Source organism: Lotus japonicus, chromosome 1 (genome assembly GCF_012489685.1).
Source record: "Lotus japonicus ecotype B-129 chromosome 1, LjGifu_v1.2".
Taxonomy (NCBI): domain Eukaryota; kingdom Viridiplantae; phylum Streptophyta; class Magnoliopsida; order Fabales; family Fabaceae; genus Lotus; species Lotus japonicus.
This window is the reverse complement of record NC_080041.1, coordinates 132,210,974-132,232,672: the sequence shown is the minus strand read 5'-3', so window position 1 is coordinate 132,232,672 and position 21,699 is coordinate 132,210,974. Positions and strand designations below refer to the sequence as shown.

Sequence of the window (21,699 nt, the reverse complement as noted above, 5' to 3'; positions counted from 1 at the left end):
CCTTGTGAAAATCTTTGCTACATAGTACTCCAAACTAGAGCAGCAATATCACCATACACAATGTTTTGAGCAACCATAGGAGATACAGAATTCAAAATTCCAGAGTGGACCAAGTTATTATGTTGTTCCCATACCTCAGGTTGGGTTGTAGTTGTCCATCTGGCAAGCTACCACCAGCGAACCGAAGCTTGTTCTGAGAGACCAACACCCTTCACATAGGGTGACAGTTTCAGCTGGACAAAACTGAATTTACCTATTCATTGAAAGGATTTTCACTTGTATGAATGTAGTAAAGGGTTTCAAGACAGATCTGCATTCTAGACCCCCAACCTTGCAAAAGAATGATCGGATCTTGAACCATTGTTTGCGTTGAGCCCTGGTAGGGGCTTTGACACCATTTAAGAAATTGGAATCAGAAAAGAAAAGAACATGAAGCAAGGCTGCAAGAAATTAATGTCATTCAATTCAATTGGCATGTCTAAGAGGAGTTTAAATACAATTGAGCTGGTACATCTGTAATGTAACTGATGACAAGAAACTAACTAGGCAAGCTAATTTTCAGTTACAACTCCTTATCACAAATCAACTCAAGCTTTATTCCCTAAAAATCATTCTCCAAATCTGCTTCACTGCTTTCATTTGAAAGTTTGTAAGGAGCCTTGCGACGTCTAGTTATCTTTGCCCTGCAACCAATGTAAGAAAGAAATACATTCAATTAGTTGCGCTTGATGAGCATAAACAGACCATACACCAATTAAAGGATAAATATAAACAATGTCACTAACAAAACTACTGTATTCACAGATTAGAGGTTAATTGAACAATTTTTCAAGTACTACAACTCTCAAGAGTTTAAAGTTATGTAACTTTTTTATTTTTAAAGAATATTAAACATCCCAGGTGTCTTTAATTTAAAGTTTGAGAAAATGTGTAATATCGTAATATTGAGAAAATTTCGCTCTTCCACAAAGCAACCTATTATTCCCTCCTCCCCAACACTGGCAACCCAGGTGCTTGTACCTCCAATTTACACCAAATTTATTTTTGCACTCACATACATGAGCATGGCAGAATTAAATGACCCTCCTTAAAATAATTGTTGGATTACGTTTTAAAGTACATATAGCCAAATATGCAATTGTGGCTGCACATCAAAAAGGGAAAATAAGCAGTTTCATTAACGGTGCTAAGAATATCTGAAAATCATCTTGCAAAATCGTTATTATATTATATAATATCTTAAACTATCTTGGATTTTTATTTTACCTCATAAGTTGGTTTACATATCTAAATAAATTTTCTAATAAATAGCTATTAAAACTCTTGAATTATCATAAAATTTATATTTCATTCCACTTTAATTTTAACAAAGGCCATTTTATACACTTTAGATATGTTTAGTATATAACTGATGAGATCATTCTCTCACGCTTGGGTAACTACTTATCATCACGTCATGTTCCTCCACAAAATATACAGAATTCAAACTCCAATATCAAGAACCAAAGTGAAGAGCTCACCTTGAAGAAATATACTTATCAATCTCATTCTTCTTCTCAGGGCCATAAACAGACCATCTTTCATCAAATGCAGTACCATCCCCAGACCTCAGGGCCACCTTTCATAAGATAATCGGTGTCCTGGTTCCTTTCTACTTCTGCGAAAATCTCATCTTGAGACATGGCTTCAGGAAAATCAAAATCCATCACAATCTTATCGTCCCTTTCGCATTTTGTTTCATCCTTTTGATGAGGAATGGGGGGCAAATCATTTGCACCCAAGGCCGCCTCAACACCATCAATCTGTGAATAAATAAAAAACATAAAACAAGCATCAATTAGTTAATTCAAGTTATCAAAACATTTTTCTCTAGTTAACATTGATTCAAAACATTTTGCACACATGAAGGTAAACTTCTGACAACCACTCGAGGGATAAGAAGTTAAATGGAGAGAAAATTAAGACACCTCTGTAGGCAAAACAGCAGTACCATCGTTTGTGTTCGTGTTCAAATCCGCTGCTTCCCTTGCTTCCAGAAATTCCATCACGATCTGTGAATAATTAAAAAACAGAAAACAATCATCAATTAGTTAATTCGAGTTATCAAAACATTTTTCTTTTGTTATGATTGATTCAAATTATACACAAGAAGAGAAGCTTAATTAGCCAGCACATGAAGGTAAACCTCTGACAACCACTCGATAGATAAGAAGTTAAATGGAGAGAAAATTAACACACCTCCTCTGGAGGCAAAACAGCAGCAAGCCAGCAAAATCATTTGGGTTCGTGTTCAACTCCGCTGCTTCCCTAGCTTCCAGCAATTCCATCACTGACCTAAATCCACCAGCCCTGGCTTCCCTCGTCCACAATGTAACGCCTCGATTTTTCGAGCGTCACTTTAGTAACCTTTTCCAAAATACGTGTGAATTTTTGCTGAAAATAAAACCCTTTTCAAAGCATAATTAAACAATAAACAAATGACTGAAAGCATCTCATTCATTAATTTCTCAAAAGGTTGAGTACATCAATTTTATTATGCAAAAGTAAACTAATGCCCTGACCTTTCCTGAGCCAACAACACACGATGGACTTTAGGAAGGTACAAAGCCCTAGAAAATCAAATAGGAACTCGAGCTCACAATCCCCAAAATACAGACACCACTCCCACCCACCCGACTCAAAGTCCTCTAGCATCAAACGCTGCGTCAATAGCATCCAGGACAAGGGTCCTCATCCTCTGCTAGGCTTCTTACGTTTATCCTGCAAAATCTCTCTCCTTTCAAAATTAACACACAAATGGAGCAAAATATAAACCACTAAGATAAACTGAAAACTCACACACAACTTACCTGCATGTGCTACAGTTGCATTTGCCCCGGCACTTTGGGCAACTCCAGTCATCCAACAGAACTACCTGTGGTGCTTCCTCCCCATATCTAATTCAACAAAATAAAATCCACAGCACATCGAAATATGCATCACTTACTTATGTACCCTTAACAAAATAGAATAATTCTGAAAATTAATATGATATTGAAAAGTAAACCACAAATAGGAAACACAGCAAACAACTTATTTTGAAAATTATAGAACTTAACACGACTGTAATAGAATACATAAAACACAACTTTCAAATCAAAAGTAAGAAATGATATACAATTAGAAGACACATGCACATGGTTAAGAACATTACAACACGACACATCTATTATTTCTTGTTCACATCTGAGTCTAACCTGATTGAAAGGCATAAACGGCAAAATCTGATTTCACAAGGCTTGCCATTTCTCAGATTCTTGCACGAAGGAGCGACGCCCTGGATTTTTCGCCGGCACTGGAAAAAAACAACAAAACAGTATCATAAAAATGAACTTGAAAATTAAGAGCAAAGAAACACACATATTAGACAAAACAATCTAATTCAGAGATCCATCCACAAACACCATAACCCTAGAACTCCATCCAAGGTTTTAAATTGCAGTTGTTGTTGCGATCTTAATACTGCAAAAGATCACAACTACAGTTGCGATCGCAATCTGAGACTTTTCAGATCTGTATGTAACAACCACAATCGCCGTCACACAGACCTGAATTGAATACAATTGGTTCATCCATCTGCAAAAGTTTAAATTTTTCACAGAATTCCGACCTTCCCTTTAGATACCCACTTCGTGATTTTGGTTTTGAACAGCATTAGTCACAATCCAGATATGAAAAATTAGCCATTCATAAAACTGTACAAAATCGAGTAAATAGAAGAAAGATTTCATTTTTATCAACAGCATTCAATCATAACAACATATATGAAAAACCTAAGAAAAAGGGGGGTCAATTCCCTGAAGAAGTTTAAAAATTCATTACTTGGTGGCATGTTTTTCCCTTTTCCTGATCATCGATCCTATTTTCCACAACTGGAATCCCCTCAGCAGAGTTATTGGCGGCAGCGGTGTTGACAGGCGGAAGAGCAGACATGGTTAATGAGAGAACAAGAGAAGAGCAAGAGCAAAAGCAAGAGAAGAATCACGAAACAAACAGGGTACGAATGAGTTGGTTTGAAGAAATGAATGTTGGTGGTGGCTTTATAGCAGCAGCAACACAGTCACTCAGGAAAATTTTGTCCTTATCCGGATGCAGGGGAGCGGGAACTGGGAAGTGGGAACTAGTGTTGAAAAATTGTGGGCACAATTAAAACATTGCAATCTTTGAAGGACCTATATGTGATTTCAGAGTGAAAAATCGTGTCTATTGGAATAGATGGAAATATTTTGAATGAAATGAAAAATTGCGTCTGTTCTATGTTTGTTTAGGGTTTCAATCATACAAATTTCTTTAATCAATCCATACCATATAATATCAAGTTCAAATCTAACTTATGAAATCAATAATGCATCAATAATATTGAGGGTGATTGAAATCATACGAAGCAAAAGAAGAAGTTAGCAGAGTGATACCTCGCCGGTATGAACAAAACATTGGTAGAAACAGTTTTCTTCCATCCAGTCCTGAAAATCATCGACCTCAACGGAGATGGATTGCACGAGCCCGTTGCGGACGGTGAAGGCTGAGGCGGCGGCATCATGCGAGGGTTCTGGTGGAAGAGAGTGGAGGAAGATCTTTCCGGCACGGTGAAGATGAAGTGATTTTTTGTGGTGAGTGTTTGTTTGTTTTCTTTTTAAGAAGTAATTGTCAACTTTAAATCAGATTCGTTCATTTTCTTATAAATTAAATCAAACGGCTGAAAAGTTGTGTAAAATTATGCAACTTTATTTATCCATCTACCCAAAATAAAATTGATTTTCTTTATCCAAATGATTCATATGATTGACTTTTTTGTTGAATAAAAAAGAGTAGATTTACTCGTCAAAAACGAAAATTGGGCCTAGGGCCAAAATCAATGGGCGGATCAAATGGGTCTACTATAGGGTTTGGGTTTGGGTATGGTATTACAGTACTCATCCTCATATTTGAGTTTTTAAAAATTATATGTATTCGTTCTCATACTTTTGTGAGTAGCAATTTAGATGTCTGTTATCATACTCTCTGGATACCTATATACTCGTACTCATACTTATTACTCGCAATTTATGCTGGGGAGGCCGATAGAAGCTCACTCATGGGTAGGAGTACCAGGAGATCTCCCTGAGGAGGGTTGCCCACCAACTAGGATTTTACTGACCTTAGGGGGAATCAAAAAAGAGAAGATTAGAAAGTTATAACTTTAAGTTTGTTTGTTTTTTCTAATCAACGTTAAGTTTGTTAATTACAAATAAATGTGTGTATATTACATAATAATAATAATAATTTGTGTGCGGGTATGAGTGGATTGGGTAGTTTACATAGAATACTCATTATTTTTTGTAAGTATTTACCCATGTCCAACTTATACCAATCTAGCGAATTTTTACGTTATTCATGGTGCATTGTGAGTTCCCTATAAGTCTCACTCTTTGCTAATCTCACCCCACTACCTCAAATTTCACCTCATTTTAAAGTAGTATTTTCTAAGACGTCCTTTATTTTCTTGTTTACATGCTTTTTAGAAATGAAAATTCCGGTAGACAGAGATTTAAAAAAAAAGGTATAAAGGAATTAAAAATCAGTAGTGTTGTTTAAAGATAGTGTGTGAATGTTTTATGATTGTCTCTTGATGTTGGGAAAAAAAAAGAAAAAAAATCATTCAGTGTGAGACATTAACAGTGAAGAACATCCACTTAGTCATGAACTGTGCAAGCAATCATTCAACCACCATTAATTGGTTGTGATTATACATATCAAACGTCTCTTGGTCCTTAATGTTAAGCAGGGTTACATATACAGTGCACCGCTTGTGTAATCTATGCAAAGCGAACAAGGGATTGAGCTGTGCGATCTTTAGAACAATGATTCGCGCAAGTTCCATCCATGGCTTCAAAACCTCACTAAAGCTTCAACCTTTTGCCACCTCCTAAATGTGTAATGAAAAATCCAATTCAAAAACAAAGAACAATTCAAACAGAGTGATATGTAGCATTTCAGCAAGTAATGATTTCCCAAACCGGTAATAATTTGTAAGAAACAATAAGAAATAATTGCAGCAATTAAAAATCACACAAGTGAATAACACCAAGATTTTAACGTGAAATAACATTCTCGATGTGATAAGTAAAAATCACACACAAGTCACACAAACAAGCTCTTACTATGATCAAAATTAGGGCACAAGAGGGTCTCAAATCACAGCACAAATCGATCTCAACACAAGCCGTGCTCAACAATTAAGCAAACAACAAAGCAACAAGTTTGAAATAGAAAACTAAGAATATTAGAAAAAATGAGAAATCATTGTTGTTGTTAGAGCCCGATTCCACCCATCTCAAACATTTTCTCATCAATCCAACCATTCAGGTTGAAGAATAAGTTGCGAACTTGGTGCCCAAATTTCAACTCGTTCAATGGTGAACGAAGGAGCAGTGACGAAGCTCGTTCAACTACCCTAAGTTTGTGCGAAAATAGTTTATCTTCTCTTCGCTCTCACATTTTTATTGTCTCTCTTGCCAAAGTGGACTCTCTTTTGCCCTAATCTGACCACTCAATCTCCACTAGAATAAGTGGGACAAATGAGTTTACATATAATTGGCCTTCATCCACGTAGGCATGGAGCCCAAAACCCAAAAAACATCCATCTCACAACTACGTGGAGATGATCGACAAATCGGCAATCTCACGATTTTCAAACTTTGAATCTCAATAATGTCTTAGTCATCATAACAACACCATTACCATATGTTTAAACTTTGACTAATTCCCAACCTAAGATCCAATGCATCAGGTATCCAATGATACCTCACATCAATAAATTTGGACCTAAAATAAAATGTTGAATTCTTATCAAGACACCTAAGGTCCTGCAATAATTTTTCACCCAAAAAAACTCCTTGCATGCTTCAATAATGGCAATTAACTTTGCCTCAGTAGTGTTTGGTAGAGACAATACTACACACCTCTCCATATTTACCTTTTAACTTGAGAGCATTCTCACCAGAAACAATGCTTTGGAAAACCGTAGGAGATACAGAATTCAGAATTCCAGAATGGACCAAGTTATTATATTGTCCCCACACCTCAAAGGTTGGGTTATAATTGTCCACAGGTTGTGTCAAGCTACCATCAACGAACCGAAGCTTGTTCTTTGAGACCAAAACCCTTAACACAGGGTGACAGTTTAGTTTCTGCTGGACAAAACTGGACTAACCTATTCATTGGAAGGATTTTCACTTGTATGCACGTAGTAAGTGTTTCAAGACAGATTTCATTCTAGACCACCGACCTTGAAAAAGAATGGTTGGATCTTAAACCATTGATTTGCATTTACCGTTCCCATGATCTAATTTGGAAACAAGATGGCACAACCCTGGTTGGGGCTATGATACCATTTAAGAAATTGAAATCAGAAAAGAAAAGAACATGAAGCAATGAGGTTGCAAGAAATCAATGTGATTCTATTCAATTGGCATGTCTAAGAGGAGTTTATATACAATTGAGCTGGTACAGCATATGTCACTGATGACAAGTAAGAAACTAAATGGGCTAGCAAACTTTCAGTTACAACTCCTTATTAAAAACCAGCTCAGCTTTATTCCCTAATAAACATTCTCCATATCAGCTCCACTGCTTTCATTCGAAAGTTTGTAAGGAGCCTAACGACATTTATTTCTCTTTGCCCTGCAACAAAGGTAAGAAAGAAATACATTAAATTAGTTGCGCTTGATAAGCATAAACAGACATAAAGGATATATCATTACAATGTCACTAACAAAACTACTGTATTCACAGATTAGAGGTTTAATGGAAAAAAATTCAAGTTTTACACCAGTCAAGATTTTAAAGTTATGTACCTTTTTATATTTTTAAGAAAATTAAACATCCCAGGTGTCTTTAATTTAAAGTTTGATAGTATGTGTAATATTGTAATATTGAAAAAAAATTCCCTGTTCCACGAAGCAACCTATTATTACCTTCCTCCCCAACCAAGGTGCTTGTACCTCCAATTTAACCCCAAAAAAATTTTGCACAGACATACATGTGCATGGCTGAATTAAATGGCCCCCTTTAAACTTATTGCTGTTGGATTATGTTTTAAAGTTTATATAGCAATATATGCAATTGGACTGCACATCTAAAAGGGAAATTAAGCAGTTTCATTCACGATGTTAAGAATATCTGAAAATCATCTTGTAAAATCATTATTATATTATATAATATCTTAAACTATCTTAGATGACCTCATATGATGGTTTTCATATCTAAATATATTTTCTAATAAATAGCTATTAAAGCTCTTCAATTATCGTAAAATTTATATTTCATTCCACTTGAATATTAACAAAGGTTTTAGATATGTTTAGTATATAACTGATGAGATCATTCTCTCAATAACAGATACTAAGACTTCAAACACGCTTTGGTAACTACTTATCATCATGTCATGTTCCTCCACAAAATATACAGAATTCAAACTCCAATATCAAGAACCAAAGAGAAAAGCTCACCTTGAAGAAATGTACTTATCAATGTCATTCTTCTTCTCAGGACCATAAAAAAACCACCTTTCATCAGTTGCAGCAGTACCATCCCCTTCTTGTACTTTGATGTCTGCATGTTGTGCCATGATTTAGACAACTTGCTAGAGCCAAAATCATAGTAGTATCATTTTAAAAAATCAGTCTAATTCGTTTTGAGAATTACCTTGTAGCAAAAGAGTATCTTCACCTTCAAAACATTTGAATTTCCAAAAGACCTTTCTACCATCCACAAAGTGAGGCTCAATCCTCGTAGCATCAGAAATTTTCCCTACAATATTATAAAAGAAAACAATGTTAAGGGCATACCGTTACATTAGAAGAAATATTAAACTCTTACACGACATAAAGTAATCATGAATACACACAATTTCTATTTTACCCCAATTAAGTGTGTGTCAATTTACCAAATTAAATCTCACTTTTCTTTTTTAAAAAATAGGAAATTTAAATCAACAGAAATTGAACAACTTACTAACAACATTTTGAGTAAGAGAATGCATGCTATCATGTGAGAAAAGAAACAAGATCTGAAGTAATAATAGCATTGAAGATTAATAGTATGTCATGCAAATAATTACTGGAGTCTACGAGGAAGATTACGAGATACCAACTCATGTTTGTGCCATGTGCAGCAGATATTAACATAAGGAATGAAACTGAATAAAAGTTGGAGCATATAAACAACCCATAAACATCAAAACATACTTTTAGGAATCTTTTCCTTAGCCTCAAGCATTTCACTGTGAGCTTGAGCAACTTCAGTTGTTAACAACTTCAGGACAGCAGCATCTTGCTCTGTCGATGACCCAGGATCCCCACTGGAATGAATTCTTTTTGCTGTCTCTTCCTGCAGCTTCTGTTTCAAGCTATTCACCTGTAAGTGACACATAAAAACACATTTATGAACACAATATTACAGTCAAACGAACCCAGATGCAAAGAAGAGACCACCTTGTTTCTTGTAATTACCTTTTCCTTCGCAGCCGCAAATTCAGCTTTGGCTTCTTTCCACTGCTTCTCAATTTTTGAATTTTCCTTTTCAATGTAACTCCTCACTTTCCTGAACATATTAAGCAAGTTTCAACCACTTTAAACAAGATGAAAACTAGCAGCAGGAAATAAAAAGAAAAGGCTGAATAGAGATAAGAAGAAGAAGAAGAAGAAAAAAACAGAAAAAGCATTTTCTATCTGAGTTTGAAATACTTACTCTGAGTTAAGAACTTCATCACAGATGAAAGTCAGGAGTCTAAGCTTGTTAGACAAACTCAAGTTACAATACCCAGAGAGACCTTCATTGAGCATTTCTACGGGGAAATCCTTGAGAAGAAGAGGAGATTGTAAAGCTAAATCCCCTAGAGCTTTCAACCAGGAAAAGTTCCCATCTGCTGTAGCTAAGGATGGAGACCTACACCAAAGTGATGCAGATAACAAGATTTAATAAAAGAAAAAAACACACAAAAAAAATGAAAAAAGAATAAAAAAGGTAAACTGGATAATCTCACTTATGTCCTGCAGCGGTGCGGAGCAGGGTCAAAAGTCTAGTTTGGAACTCAACAGCTAGGGTGTTCTCTCCACTGCGCAAGTTTTGTTTGCGATCTAGTTCTCGCAAAATAGTCTTTGCTTCCCCTTCCTTCATGTTAAGATTCTGATTTCACAGGGAAGAAAAGTCGGAACACTTGATATAACAAAAAAGAATGAATGCAGCCCCACTAAGTATAGAACGAGGATTATATATGCAACAATACCACCATCATAACTATAGAATTTAGTTGGACTGGATAGAACTAAATCATATCCACCCAACAATCAAACATTAAATTAATTGATCAAGTACAAGATAAATTGACTTTGTAAGTTACATGACATCAATAAAAGCAACAAGCTATCCCAATTTTGTAATCTGACTTCCTATTGCACTAAATGAATTTGACAATTGTGAATATTCAATGGGCCAACCACTACATGTAGCAGTAAATTGAAATTAATCAAGCATGGATTTAATAGAAGAATCAACATGAATGCATACCTTCCCAAAAACCCTGCAGAACTGCAAGAACTGCACAACATTCCCAACATCCTCATGTGGGAACTCAATGCCCAATACCTCCGTTAAATCAGTGCCCGGCGGTAGGAGAACTTCTTCAGATATTTCATCCTTAACTTCTTTAGATTTTTTACCAGAAATAAGAAGTGAAGGATTCACATAATCATTTGAACCCCAAACCTCAGGACCACCTTTCATATGATAATCAGTGTCCTGGTTCCTTTCTACTTCTGCGAAAATCTCATCGTCCCTTTCACATTTTGTTTCATCATTTCGATGAGGAATGGGGGGGAAATCATTTGCACCCAAGGCCGCTTCAAGACCATCAATCTGTGAATAAATAAAAAACATAAAACAGTCATTGATTGCTTAATTCAAGTTATCAAAACATTTTTCTCTAGTTATCATTGATTCAGATTGCCAACATGAAGAAAAGCTTAATTAGCCAGCACATAAAGGTAAACTGCTGACAACCACTCGATAGATAAGTTAAATGGAGAGAAAATTAACACACCTTCTCTGGAGGCAAAACAGCAGCAACATCATTTGCATTCGTGTTCAACTCCGCTGCTTCCCTAGCTTCCAGCAATTCCATCACGATCTGAGAATAAATAAAAACATAAAACAATCACCGATTAGTTAATTCAAGTTATCAAAACATTTTTCTCTTGTTATTATCTATTCAGATTGCACACATGAAGAGAAGCTTAATTAGCCAGCACATGAAGGTAAACTTCTGACAACCATTTGATAGATAAGAAGTTAAATGGATAGAAAATTAACACACCTCCTCTGGAGGCAAAACAGCAGCAACATCATTTGCGTTCGTGTTCATCTCCGCTGCTTCCTTAGCATCCAGATATTCCATCACTGACCTAAATCCAGCAGTCTTGGCTTCCCTCATTATGTTACCGGTAGGCTCCTTACGTCCATTCTTCCTACAAAATAACTCTTCTTTCAAAATTAACACACAAATGGAGCAAAATAAAAACCATTATGCTAAACTGAAAATTCACGCACAAATTACCTGCAATGGCTACAGTTGCATATGCCCCGGCACTTAGGGCAACTCCAGTCATCCAACCTATTGACCTGTTCTGCTTCCTCCCCGTATCTAATTCAACAAAATAAAATCCTCAGCACATCGAAATATGCATCACTTACTTATGTACCCTTAACAAAATAGAATAGTTCTGAAAATTAATATGATATTGGAAAGAAAACCACGAATATGAAACACGGCAAACAACTTATTTTGAAAATTATAAAACTTAACTGTAATAGAATACATAAAACACAACTTTCAAATCAAAAGTCAGAAATGATATACAATTAGAAGACACACGCACATGGTTAAGATCATTACAACACGACACATCTATTATTTCTTGTTCACATCCATGAGTCTAACCTGTTTAAAAGGCATACACGGCACAATTTGAGTACACAAGGTTTGCCCTTTTTCAGGTTCTTGCAGAAAGCAGCGACACCCTTGATTTTTCGCCGGCACTGGAAAAAAAACAACAAAACAGTATCATCAAAATGAACTTGAAAATTAAGAGCAAAGAAGAAACACACAAATTAGACAAAACAGTCTAATTCAGAGATCCATCCACAAACACCATAACCCTAAAACTCCATCCAAGGTTTTAAATTGCAGTTGAGGTCGCAATCTTAATATTGCAAAAGATCATAAGTACAGTTGCGATCGCAATCTGGTACTTGACAGATCTGATTGTAACAACCACAATCGCCGTCACACAGACCTGAATTTAATACAATTGGTTCATCTATCTGCAAAAGTTTTCATTTTTCACAGAATTCCGACCTTCCCTTTAGATACCCACTCTATGATTTTGGTTTTTAACAGCATTAGCCACAATCACCATAACCCTAAAACTCCATCCAAGATATGAAAAATAAGCCATTCATAAAACAGTACAAAATCGAGTAAATAGAAGAAAGGTTCATTTTTATCAAACAGCATTCAATCATAACAACAAATATGAAAAACCTAACAAAAAGGAGGGTCAATTCACTGAAGAAATTTTAAAAATTCATTACTTGGTGGCATGTTTTTCCCTTTCCCTGATCATCGACCACAACTGGAATCCCCCCAGCAGAGTTGTTGGCGGCAGCGGTGTTGACAGGCGGAAGAGCAGACATGGTTAATGAGAGAACAAGACAAGAGCAAGAGAAGAATCGCGAAACGAATGACTTGGTTTGAAGAAATGAATGCTGGTGGTGGCTTTATAGCAGCAGCAACACAGTCACAGGGTGAGTGAGTGAGTGAGTGAGTGAGAAAGTGGAGATTATCAATAAAGGTAATTCTGGAAAAGTTTGTCCTTATCCGGATGCAGGGGAGCGGGAACTGGGAACTAGTGTTGAAAAATTGTGGGCACAATTATAACATTGCAATATTTGGAGGGCCTTTTTATGATTTCAGAGTAAATAATCGCGTCTTTTGGAATACATGGAAACATTTTGAATGAGCGAACAATCAAGGGTTAAAAATCGTGTGTGTCTGTTCTATCTTTGATTTGGTTGTAATCATACAAATTTCTTCAATCAATCCCTACCATATAATGCCAAGTTCAAATCTAACTTATGAAATCAATAATGCATCAATATTGTAAACATACGAAGAAGAAGAAGAAGAAGAAAAAGTAGCAGAAGAAGAAAGGGGGTGATACCTCGCCGGAATGAACAAAACATCGGTGGAGATAGTTCTCTTCCATCCAGAGTCAAGGAACCTCGTCGGAGGTGGAAGGCACGAGCATATTGCGGTTGAGGAAGGCTGAGACGGCGGCATCATGCGAGGGTTCTGGTGGAAGCGGTTTCCGGCACGGCGAAGATGAAAATGGATCTTTGTTGTGGAGAATATATTTTTTTTCCTTTTTATGAAGTGATTTTCAACTTCATATCAGATTCGTTCATTTTCTTGTAAATCAACGGCTGAAATGTTGTGTAAAATTATGCAACTTTATTTATTTATCCATCTACCCAGAATAAAATTGATTTTCTTTATTTAAATGATTCATATGACTAACTTTTTTGTTGAATAAAAATAGTAGATTTATTTACTCGTCAAAAACTAAAGTTGGGCCTAGGGCCGAAATTAATGAGACTTTTGTTTCAGGAGAGGTTGACTCGAGAGGTGATTTTCTCATCGAGGAGGGCAATGACCGATGGGTAGGGTTTCGGTAGGGTACTACGAGTAGGATTTAGGTTAGGTATTACACTACTCACTCTCATATCTAGATTTTTAAAAATTATTCGCACTCGCCCTTGTACTTGCATGGGTAGCGACTTAAATGTATGTTCTCGTACTTTGTGCATATATACTTGTACTCATACACATTGCCCAATTTACTTAACCAAAATAACTTTCACCATTTAAAATCTTTGATCAATATAGAATAAGAGTTTAATGGTTGTGCACTGTTAGTGTAAAGTGTTTTTACGCAGACGTCCAATCATTGGATGTCACGTTTTCAAAAGCATTTATGTTCTATTTTATTATAATTAAATTTAAAGTTTATTTTCTGATTTGGCAACCCATCATTGGATGCATGTGTAAAAAATATTTACACTAACGGTATATTTCCATTAAATTCATAGAATAAACAACAATATTTAAGATTTAAAAAATAATTCATGTACTTTTTTTTAAAGAGATAATCTATATGATCATATACTTAACAAGTAAAATCATTTAGTTAAGTATGAGTGAGTTATTTAAAAGGAATAAGCTAAAGTAACAAGCTTGAAATAGAAAACTAAGAATATCAGAAAAATGAGAAATTATTGCTGTTGTTATAGCCCAATTCCTTCCATCTCAAACATCTTCTCACCAATCCAATCGTTCAGGTTGAAGAATCAGATGTTGCGAACTTAGTGCCCAAATTTCAATCTAATCAATGGTTAACGAAGGAGTGGTGACAAAGCTCGTACAACTGCACTAAGTTTGTGCAAAAATTGTTTCTCTTCTCTTCGCTCTCATCTTTTTATTGCTTGCATCTCTTGTCAAAGTGGACTCTCAATTACTCTAATCTGACCCCTCACTCCACTAGCGAATAAGTGAGACAAGTGGATTTGCATATAGTTGGCCTTTATCCACGTAGGAATGGAGCCAAAATCCCAACAAATTTTCTCTCACAACTATGTGGAGATGATCGGCAAATTGGCAATTTCACAAGTTTCATACTTGAATCTCAGTAATGCCTTAGTCATCATAACAACATCATTACCATATGTTTGAACCTTGGCCAATTCCCAACTTAACAATCAATGCATCTCATATCCAATGATACCTCATATTAATGAATTTGGACCAAGAATGAAAAGTTGAATTTTTGTCATGACACCAAGGTCCCCCAATAATTTTTCACCCAAAGAAACTCCTTGTATGCTTCAGTAAAGGCAATGAACTTTGCCTAAGTAGAGTTTAGTAGAGACAACACAACACACCTCTTCAAATTTAACTTTTAACTTGAGAGCATTCTCACCATACAGAATGCTTTTGGCAACCGTAGGAGATGCAGAACTAAAAAACCCAGAATGGACCAAGTTATTATATTGTTCCCACACCTCAAAGGTTGGGTTGTAGTTGTCCACGGGTTGTGGCAAGCTACCATCAACAAACCGAAGCTTGTTCTTTGAGACCAACACCTTTCACATAGGGTGACAGTTTCCGCTGGACAAACCTATTCATTGGAAGGATTTTCACTTGTATGAACGTAGTAAGGGTTTCAAGACAGATTTGCATTCTAGACCACCGACCTTGCAAAAGAATGATTGGATCTAAAACCATTGATTTGCATTTACCGTTACCATGACCTAATTTGGAAACAAGATGGCACAACCCTGGTTGGGGCTTTTATACCATTTAAGAAATTGAAATCAGAAAAGAAAAAAACATGAAGCAATGAGGTTGCAAGAAATCAATGCGATTCTTTTCAATTGACATGTCTAAGAGGAGTTTATATACAATTGAGTTGGTACAGCATATGTCACTGATGACAAGTAAGAAACACAACTCCTTATTAAAAACCAGCTCAGATTTATTCCCTAAAAATCGTTCTCCATATCAGCTCCACTGCTTTCATTCGAAAGTTTATAAGGAGCCTAACGACATTTATTTCTCTTTGCCCTGCAACAAAGGTAAGAAAGAAATACATTAAATTAGTTGCGCTTGATAAGCATAAACAGACATAAAGGATATATCATTACAATGTCACTAACAAAACTACTGTATTCACATATTAGAGGTTTAATGAAAAAAAATTCAAGTACTACACCAGTCAAGAGATAAAGTTATGTACCTTTTTATTTTTTAAAGAAAATAAAACATCCGAGGTGTCTTCAATTCAAAGTTTGATAGTATGTGTAATATTGTAATATTTGAAAAAAAATCCCTGATCCACAAAGCAACCTATTATTCTCTTCCTCCCCAACCAAGGTGCTTGTACCTCCAATTTAACCCAAAAAAAAAATGTGGCACTCACATACATGTGCATGGCTGAATTAAATGGCCCTCTATAAACTTATTGCTGTTGGATTATGTTTTAAAGTTTATATAGCAATATATGCAATTGGACTGCACATCTAAAAGGGAAATTAAGCAGTTTCATTCACGATGTTAAGAATATCTGAAAATCATCTTGTAAAATCATTATTATATTATATAATATCTTAAACTATCTTAGATGACCTCATATGATGGTTTTCATATCTAAATATATTTTCTAATAAATAGCTATTAAAGCTCTTCAATTATCGTAAAATTTATATTTCATTCCACTTGAATATTAACAAAGGTTTTAGATATGTTTAGTATATAACTGATGAGATCATTCTCTCAATAACAGATACTAAGACTTCAAACACTCTTTGGTAACTACTTATCATCATGTCATGTTCCTCCACAAAATATACAGAATTCAAACTCCAATATCAAGAACCAAAGAGAAAAGCTCACCTTGAAGAAATGTACTTATCAATGTCATTCTTCTTCTCAGGACCATAAAAAAACCACCTTTCATCAGTTGCAGCAGTACCATCCCCTTCTTGTACTTTGATGTCTGCATGTTGTGCCATGATTTAGAAAACTTGCTAGAGCCAAAATCATAGTAGTATCATTTTAAAAAATCAGTCTAATTCGTTTTGAGAATTACCTTGTAGCAAAAGAGTATCTTCACCTTCAAAACATTTGAATTTCCAAAAGACCTTTCTACCATCCACAAAGTGAGGCTCAATCCTCGTAGCATCAGAAATTTTCCCTACAATATTATAAAAGAAAACAATGTTAAGGGCATACCGTTACATTAGAAGAAATATTAAACTCTTACACGACATAAAGTAATCATGAATACACACAATTTCTATTTTACCCCAATTAAGTGTGTGTCAATTTACCAAATTAAATCTCACTTTTCTTTTTTAAAAAATAGGAAATTTAAATCAACAGAAATTGAACAACTTACTAACAACATTTTGAGTAAGAGAATGCATGCTATCATGTGAGAAAAGAAACAAGATCTGAAGTAATAATAGCATTGAAGATTAATAGTATGTCATGCAAATAATTACTGGAGTCTACGAGGAAGATTACGAGATACCAACTCATGTTTGTGCCATGTGCAGCAGATATTAACATAAGGAATGAAACTGAATAAAAGTTGGAGCATATAAAAAACCCATAAACATCAAAACATACTTTTAGGAATCTTTTCCTTAGCCTCAAGCATTTCACTGTGAGCTTGAGCAACTTCAGTTGTTAACAACTTCAGGACAGCAGCATCTTGCTCTGTCGATGACCCAGGATCCCCACTGGAATGAATTCTTTTTGCTGTCTCTTCCTGCAGCTTCTGTTTCAAGCTATTCAACTGTAAGTGACACATAAAAACACATTTATGAACACAATATTACAGTCAAACGAACCCAGATGCAAAGAACAGACCACCTTGTTTCTTGTAATTACCTTTTCCTTCGCAGCCGCAAATTCAGCTTTGGCTTCTTTCCACTGCTTCTCAATTTTTGAATTTTCCTTTTCAATGTAACTCCTCACTTTCCTGAACATATTTAGCAAGTTTCAACCCCTTTAAACAAGATGAAAACTAGCAGCAGGAAATAAAAAAGAAAAGGCTGAATAGAGATAAGAAGAAGAAGAAAAAAAAAACAGAAAAAGCATTTTCTATCTGAGTTTGAAATACTTACTCTGAGTTAAGAACTTCATCACAGATGAAAGTCAGGAGTCTAAGCTTATCAGACAAACTCAAGTTACAATACCCAGAGAGACCTTCATTGAGCATTTCTACGGGGAAATCCTTGAGAAGAAGAGGAGATTGTAAAGCTAAATCCCCTAGAGCTTTCAACCATGAACAGTTCCCATCCGCTGTAGTTAAGGATGGAGACCTACACCAAAGTGATGCAGATAACAAGCTTTAATCAAAGAAAAAAACACACAAAAAAAAATGAAAAAAGAATAAAAAAGGTAAACTGGATAATCTCACTTATGTCCTGCAGCGGTGCGGAGCAGGGTCAAAAGTCTAGTTTGGAACTCAACAGCTAGGGTGTTCTCTCCACTGCGCAAGTTTTGTTTGCGAACTAGTTCTCGCAAAATAGCCCTTGCTTCCCCTTCCTTCATGTTAAGATCCTGATTTCACAGGGAAGAAAAGTCGGAACACTTGATATAACAAAAAAGAATGAATGCAGCCCCACTAAGTATAAAACGAGGATTATTTATGCAACAATACCACCACCATCACAACTATAGAATTTAGTGGTACTGGATAGAACTAAATCATATCCACCCAACAATCAAACATTCAATTAAATGATCAAGTACAAGATAAATTGACTTTTTAAGTTACATGACATCAATAAAAGCAGCAAGCTTTCCCAGTTTTGTAATCTGCATGTAGCAGTAAATTGAAATTAATCAAGCATGGATTTAATAGAAGAATCAACATGAATGCATACCTTCCCAAAAACCCTGCAGAAGTCCAAGAACTGCACAACATTCCCAACATCCTCATGTGGGAACTCAATGCCCAATACCTCCGTTAACTCAGTGCCCGGCGGTAGGAGAACTTCTTCAGATTTTTCATCCTTAACATCTGTACCATGACAATTATAGGAAATAAGAAGTGAAGGATTCACATAATCATTTAAACCCCAAACCTCAGGACCACCATTCATATGATAATCAGTGTCCTGGTTCCTTTCTAATTCTGCGAAAATCTCATCTTGAGACACGGCTTCAGCAAAATCAAAATGATCCCACACATTCTTATCGTCTCTTTCGCATTTTGTTTCCTCATTTTGATGAGGAATGGGGGGAAAATCATTTGCACCCAAGACCGCCTCAAGACCATCAATCTGTGAATAAACAAAAAACATAAAACAATCATCAATTACTTGATTCAAGTTATCAAAACATTTTTCTCTAGTTATCATTGATTTAGATTGCACACATGAAGAGAAGCTTAATTAGCCAGCACATGAAGGTAAACTTGCGATAACCACTCGATAGATAAGAAGTTAAATGGAGAGAAATTAACACACCTTCTCTGGAGGCAAAACAGCAGCAACATCATTTGCATTCGTGTTCAACTCCGCTGCTTCCCGAGCTTCCAGCAATTCCATCACGATCTGAGAATAAATAAAAACATAAAACAATCATCAATTAGTTAATTCAAGTTATCAAAACATTTTTCTCTTGTTATGATCTATTTAGATTGCACACATGAAGACCATTTGATCGATAAGAAGTGAAATGGAGAGAAAATTAACACACCTCCTCTGGAGGCAAAACAGCAGCAACATCATTTGCGTTCGTGTTCAACTCCGCTGCTTCCTTAGCATCCAGATATTCCATCACTGACCTAAATCCAGCAGTCCTGGCTTCCCTCGTTAATCTACCGGTAGGCTCCTTACCATCTTTTTTCCTACAAAATATCTCTCCTTTCAAAATTAACACACAAATGGAGCAAAATATAAACCACTAGGCTAAACTGAAAATTCACGCACAACTTACCTGCAAGCGCTACAGTTGCATTTGCCCCGGCACTTTGGGCACCTCCAGTCATCCAACCTATTGACCTGTTCTGCTTCCTCCCCATATCTAATGCAACAAAATAAACTTCTCAGCACATCGAAATATGCATCACTTACTTCTGTACCCTTAACAAAATAGAATAATTCTGAAAATTGATATGATATTGAAAAGAAAACCACGAATATGAAACAACTTATTTTGAAAATTGTAGTAGAATATATAAAACACAACTTCCAAATCAAAAGTAAGAAATGATCTACAATTAGAAGACACACGCATATGGTTAGGATCATTACAACACGACACATGTATTATTTCTTGTTCACATCCATGAGTCTAACCTGTTTAAAAGGCATACACGGCACAATCTGAGTACACAAGGATTGCCATTTTTCAGATTCTTGCACAAAGCAGCGACACCCTTGATTTCTTGCCGGCACTGGGAAAAAAAAACAGTATCATAAAAATGAACTTGAAAATTGAGAGCAAAGAAGAAACACACAAATTAGACAAAACAGTCTAATTCAGAGATCCATCCACAAACACCATAACCCTAAAACTCCATCCAAGGTTTTAAATTGCAGTTGTGGTTGCGATCTTAAAATTGCAAAAGATCACAACTATAGTTGCGATCGCAATCTGAGACTTTTCAGATCTGTATGTAACAACCACAATCGCCATCACAGACCTGAATTTAATACAATTGGTTCATCTATCTGCAAAAGTTTTCATTTTTCACAGAATTCCGACCTCCCCTTTAGATACCCACTTTGGGATTTTGGTTTTTAACAGCATTAGCCACAATCCAGATATGAAAAATAAGTCATTCATAAAACTGTACAAAATCGAGTAAATAGAAGAAAGCTTTCATTTCCATCAACAGCATTCAATCATAACAACAAATATGAAAAATCTAAGCAAAAAAAGGGGGTCAATTCACTGAAGAAATTTAAAAAATTCATTACTTGGTGGCATTGTTTTCCCTTTTCCTGATCATTGATCCTATTTCCCACAGCTGGAATCCCCCCACCAGAGTTGTTGGCGGCAGCGGTGTTGACTGGTGGAAGAGCAGACATGGTTAATGAGAGAACAAGAGAAGGGCAAGAGCAAAAGCAAGAGAAGAATCGCGAAACGAATGACTTGGTTTGAAGAAATGAATGTTGGTGGTGGCTTTATAGCAGCAGCAACACAGTCACTCTGGAAAAGTTTGTCCTTATCCGGATGAAGGGGAGCGGGAACTGGGAACTAGTGTTGAAAAATTGCGGGCACAATTAAAACATTGCAATCTTTGGAGGGCCTGTTTATGATTTCAGAGTGAATAATCGCGTCTTTTGGAATACATGGAAATATTTTGAATGAAATGAAAAATTGCGTCTGATCTATGTTTGTTTAGGGTTTCAATCACACAAATTTCTTTAATCAATCCATACCATATAATGTCAAGTTCAAATCTAACTTATGAAATCAATAATGCATAAGGTTATTGAAATCATAGGAAGTAGAAGAAGAAGTTAGCAGAATGATACCTCGCAGGTATGAACAAACAATTGGTAGAGACAGTTCTGGTCCATCGAGCACTGCAAACCACCGATCCAGAGTGTACGAACCTCGTCGGAGGTCGACAGCGCGAGAATGCTGCGGATGGGGGAGGCTGAGGCGGCGCCATCGTGCGGGGAAAAAGAGCGGAGGAAGCGCTTTCTGGCGCGGCGAAGATGAAAAGGGGGAAGAACATTTTTGGTGTTAGGAGTTTTTTTTGTTTGTTTCCTATTTAAGAAGTGATTTTCAACTTTAAATCAGATTCGTTCATTTTCTTCTTAATCAAACGGCTGAAAAGAATGATCCCTTTGGGTGTAAAGTAAAAAATGTGTGGAAGGAAAGTGATTACATTTTAAGATTTTTGAATTAAGAGGGAAATAATTTAAAAGTGATGAAAAAATGATAAGAATTATAATGAGAGTCAATTGATAGACTGAATTACCTTAGTTGAATATTTTATTTTTAAAAAAGATTGTATTTTCAAACAAATGTATTTT

General features: G+C 35.8%; 2 protein-coding genes and 1 long non-coding RNA gene across 6 annotated transcripts; all 3 read right to left on the bottom strand.

Moving 5' to 3' along the window:
• Positions 1 to 441: 441 nt before the first annotated feature.
• On the bottom strand, positions 442 to 4,670 carry LOC130730936 (uncharacterized). 2 transcript variants are annotated; one of them, XR_009016529.1, is made up of 7 exons: positions 4,452 to 4,670; positions 3,237 to 3,334; positions 2,850 to 2,936; positions 2,239 to 2,760; positions 1,968 to 2,051; positions 1,521 to 1,802; positions 442 to 683 (listed from the first exon to the last, which is right to left on the bottom strand). It is a non-coding gene; the product is annotated as an uncharacterized LOC130730936 (long non-coding RNA). The 2 variants fall into 2 exon arrangements; XR_009016530.1 differs by having other exon boundaries at positions 1,991 to 2,051.
• A 2,787-nt stretch (positions 4,671 to 7,457) lies between these two features.
• LOC130730935 (uncharacterized) lies at positions 7,458 to 13,491 on the bottom strand. Of its 3 annotated transcripts, none has more exons than XM_057583090.1 (14): positions 13,299 to 13,491; positions 12,670 to 12,853; positions 12,017 to 12,114; positions 11,633 to 11,719; positions 11,393 to 11,543; positions 11,120 to 11,206; positions 10,588 to 10,935; positions 10,064 to 10,206; positions 9,769 to 9,966; positions 9,531 to 9,621; positions 9,267 to 9,435; positions 8,725 to 8,829; positions 8,529 to 8,631; positions 7,458 to 7,701 (listed from the first exon to the last, which is right to left on the bottom strand). In XM_057583090.1, exons 1-14 carry the CDS (start codon positions 13,418 to 13,420, stop codon positions 7,677 to 7,679), a joined length of 1,911 nt encoding a protein of 636 aa, XP_057439073.1. In that variant the 5' UTR covers positions 13,421 to 13,491; the 3' UTR covers positions 7,458 to 7,676. The 3 variants fall into 3 exon arrangements, with proteins under 3 accessions (XP_057439073.1, XP_057439074.1, XP_057439075.1); XM_057583091.1 differs by having other exon boundaries at positions 9,267 to 9,417; XM_057583092.1 differs by lacking the exon at positions 12,670 to 12,853 and having other exon boundaries at positions 13,299 to 13,477.
• Positions 13,492 to 15,538: 2,047 nt separating this feature from the next.
• Positions 15,539 to 21,406, bottom strand: LOC130730934 (uncharacterized; the record flags this gene model as incomplete). The annotated part of the gene is made up of 14 exons (XM_057583089.1): positions 15,539 to 15,757; positions 16,586 to 16,688; positions 16,782 to 16,886; positions 17,324 to 17,492; positions 17,588 to 17,678; positions 17,824 to 18,021; positions 18,120 to 18,262; positions 18,589 to 18,987; positions 19,174 to 19,260; positions 19,406 to 19,556; positions 19,646 to 19,732; positions 20,008 to 20,105; positions 20,632 to 20,723; positions 21,193 to 21,406. Coding segments are annotated over 14 exons (1,962 nt in total), but the record flags the coding sequence as incomplete, so codon positions are not given.
• Positions 21,407 to 21,699: the final 293 nt, after the last annotated feature.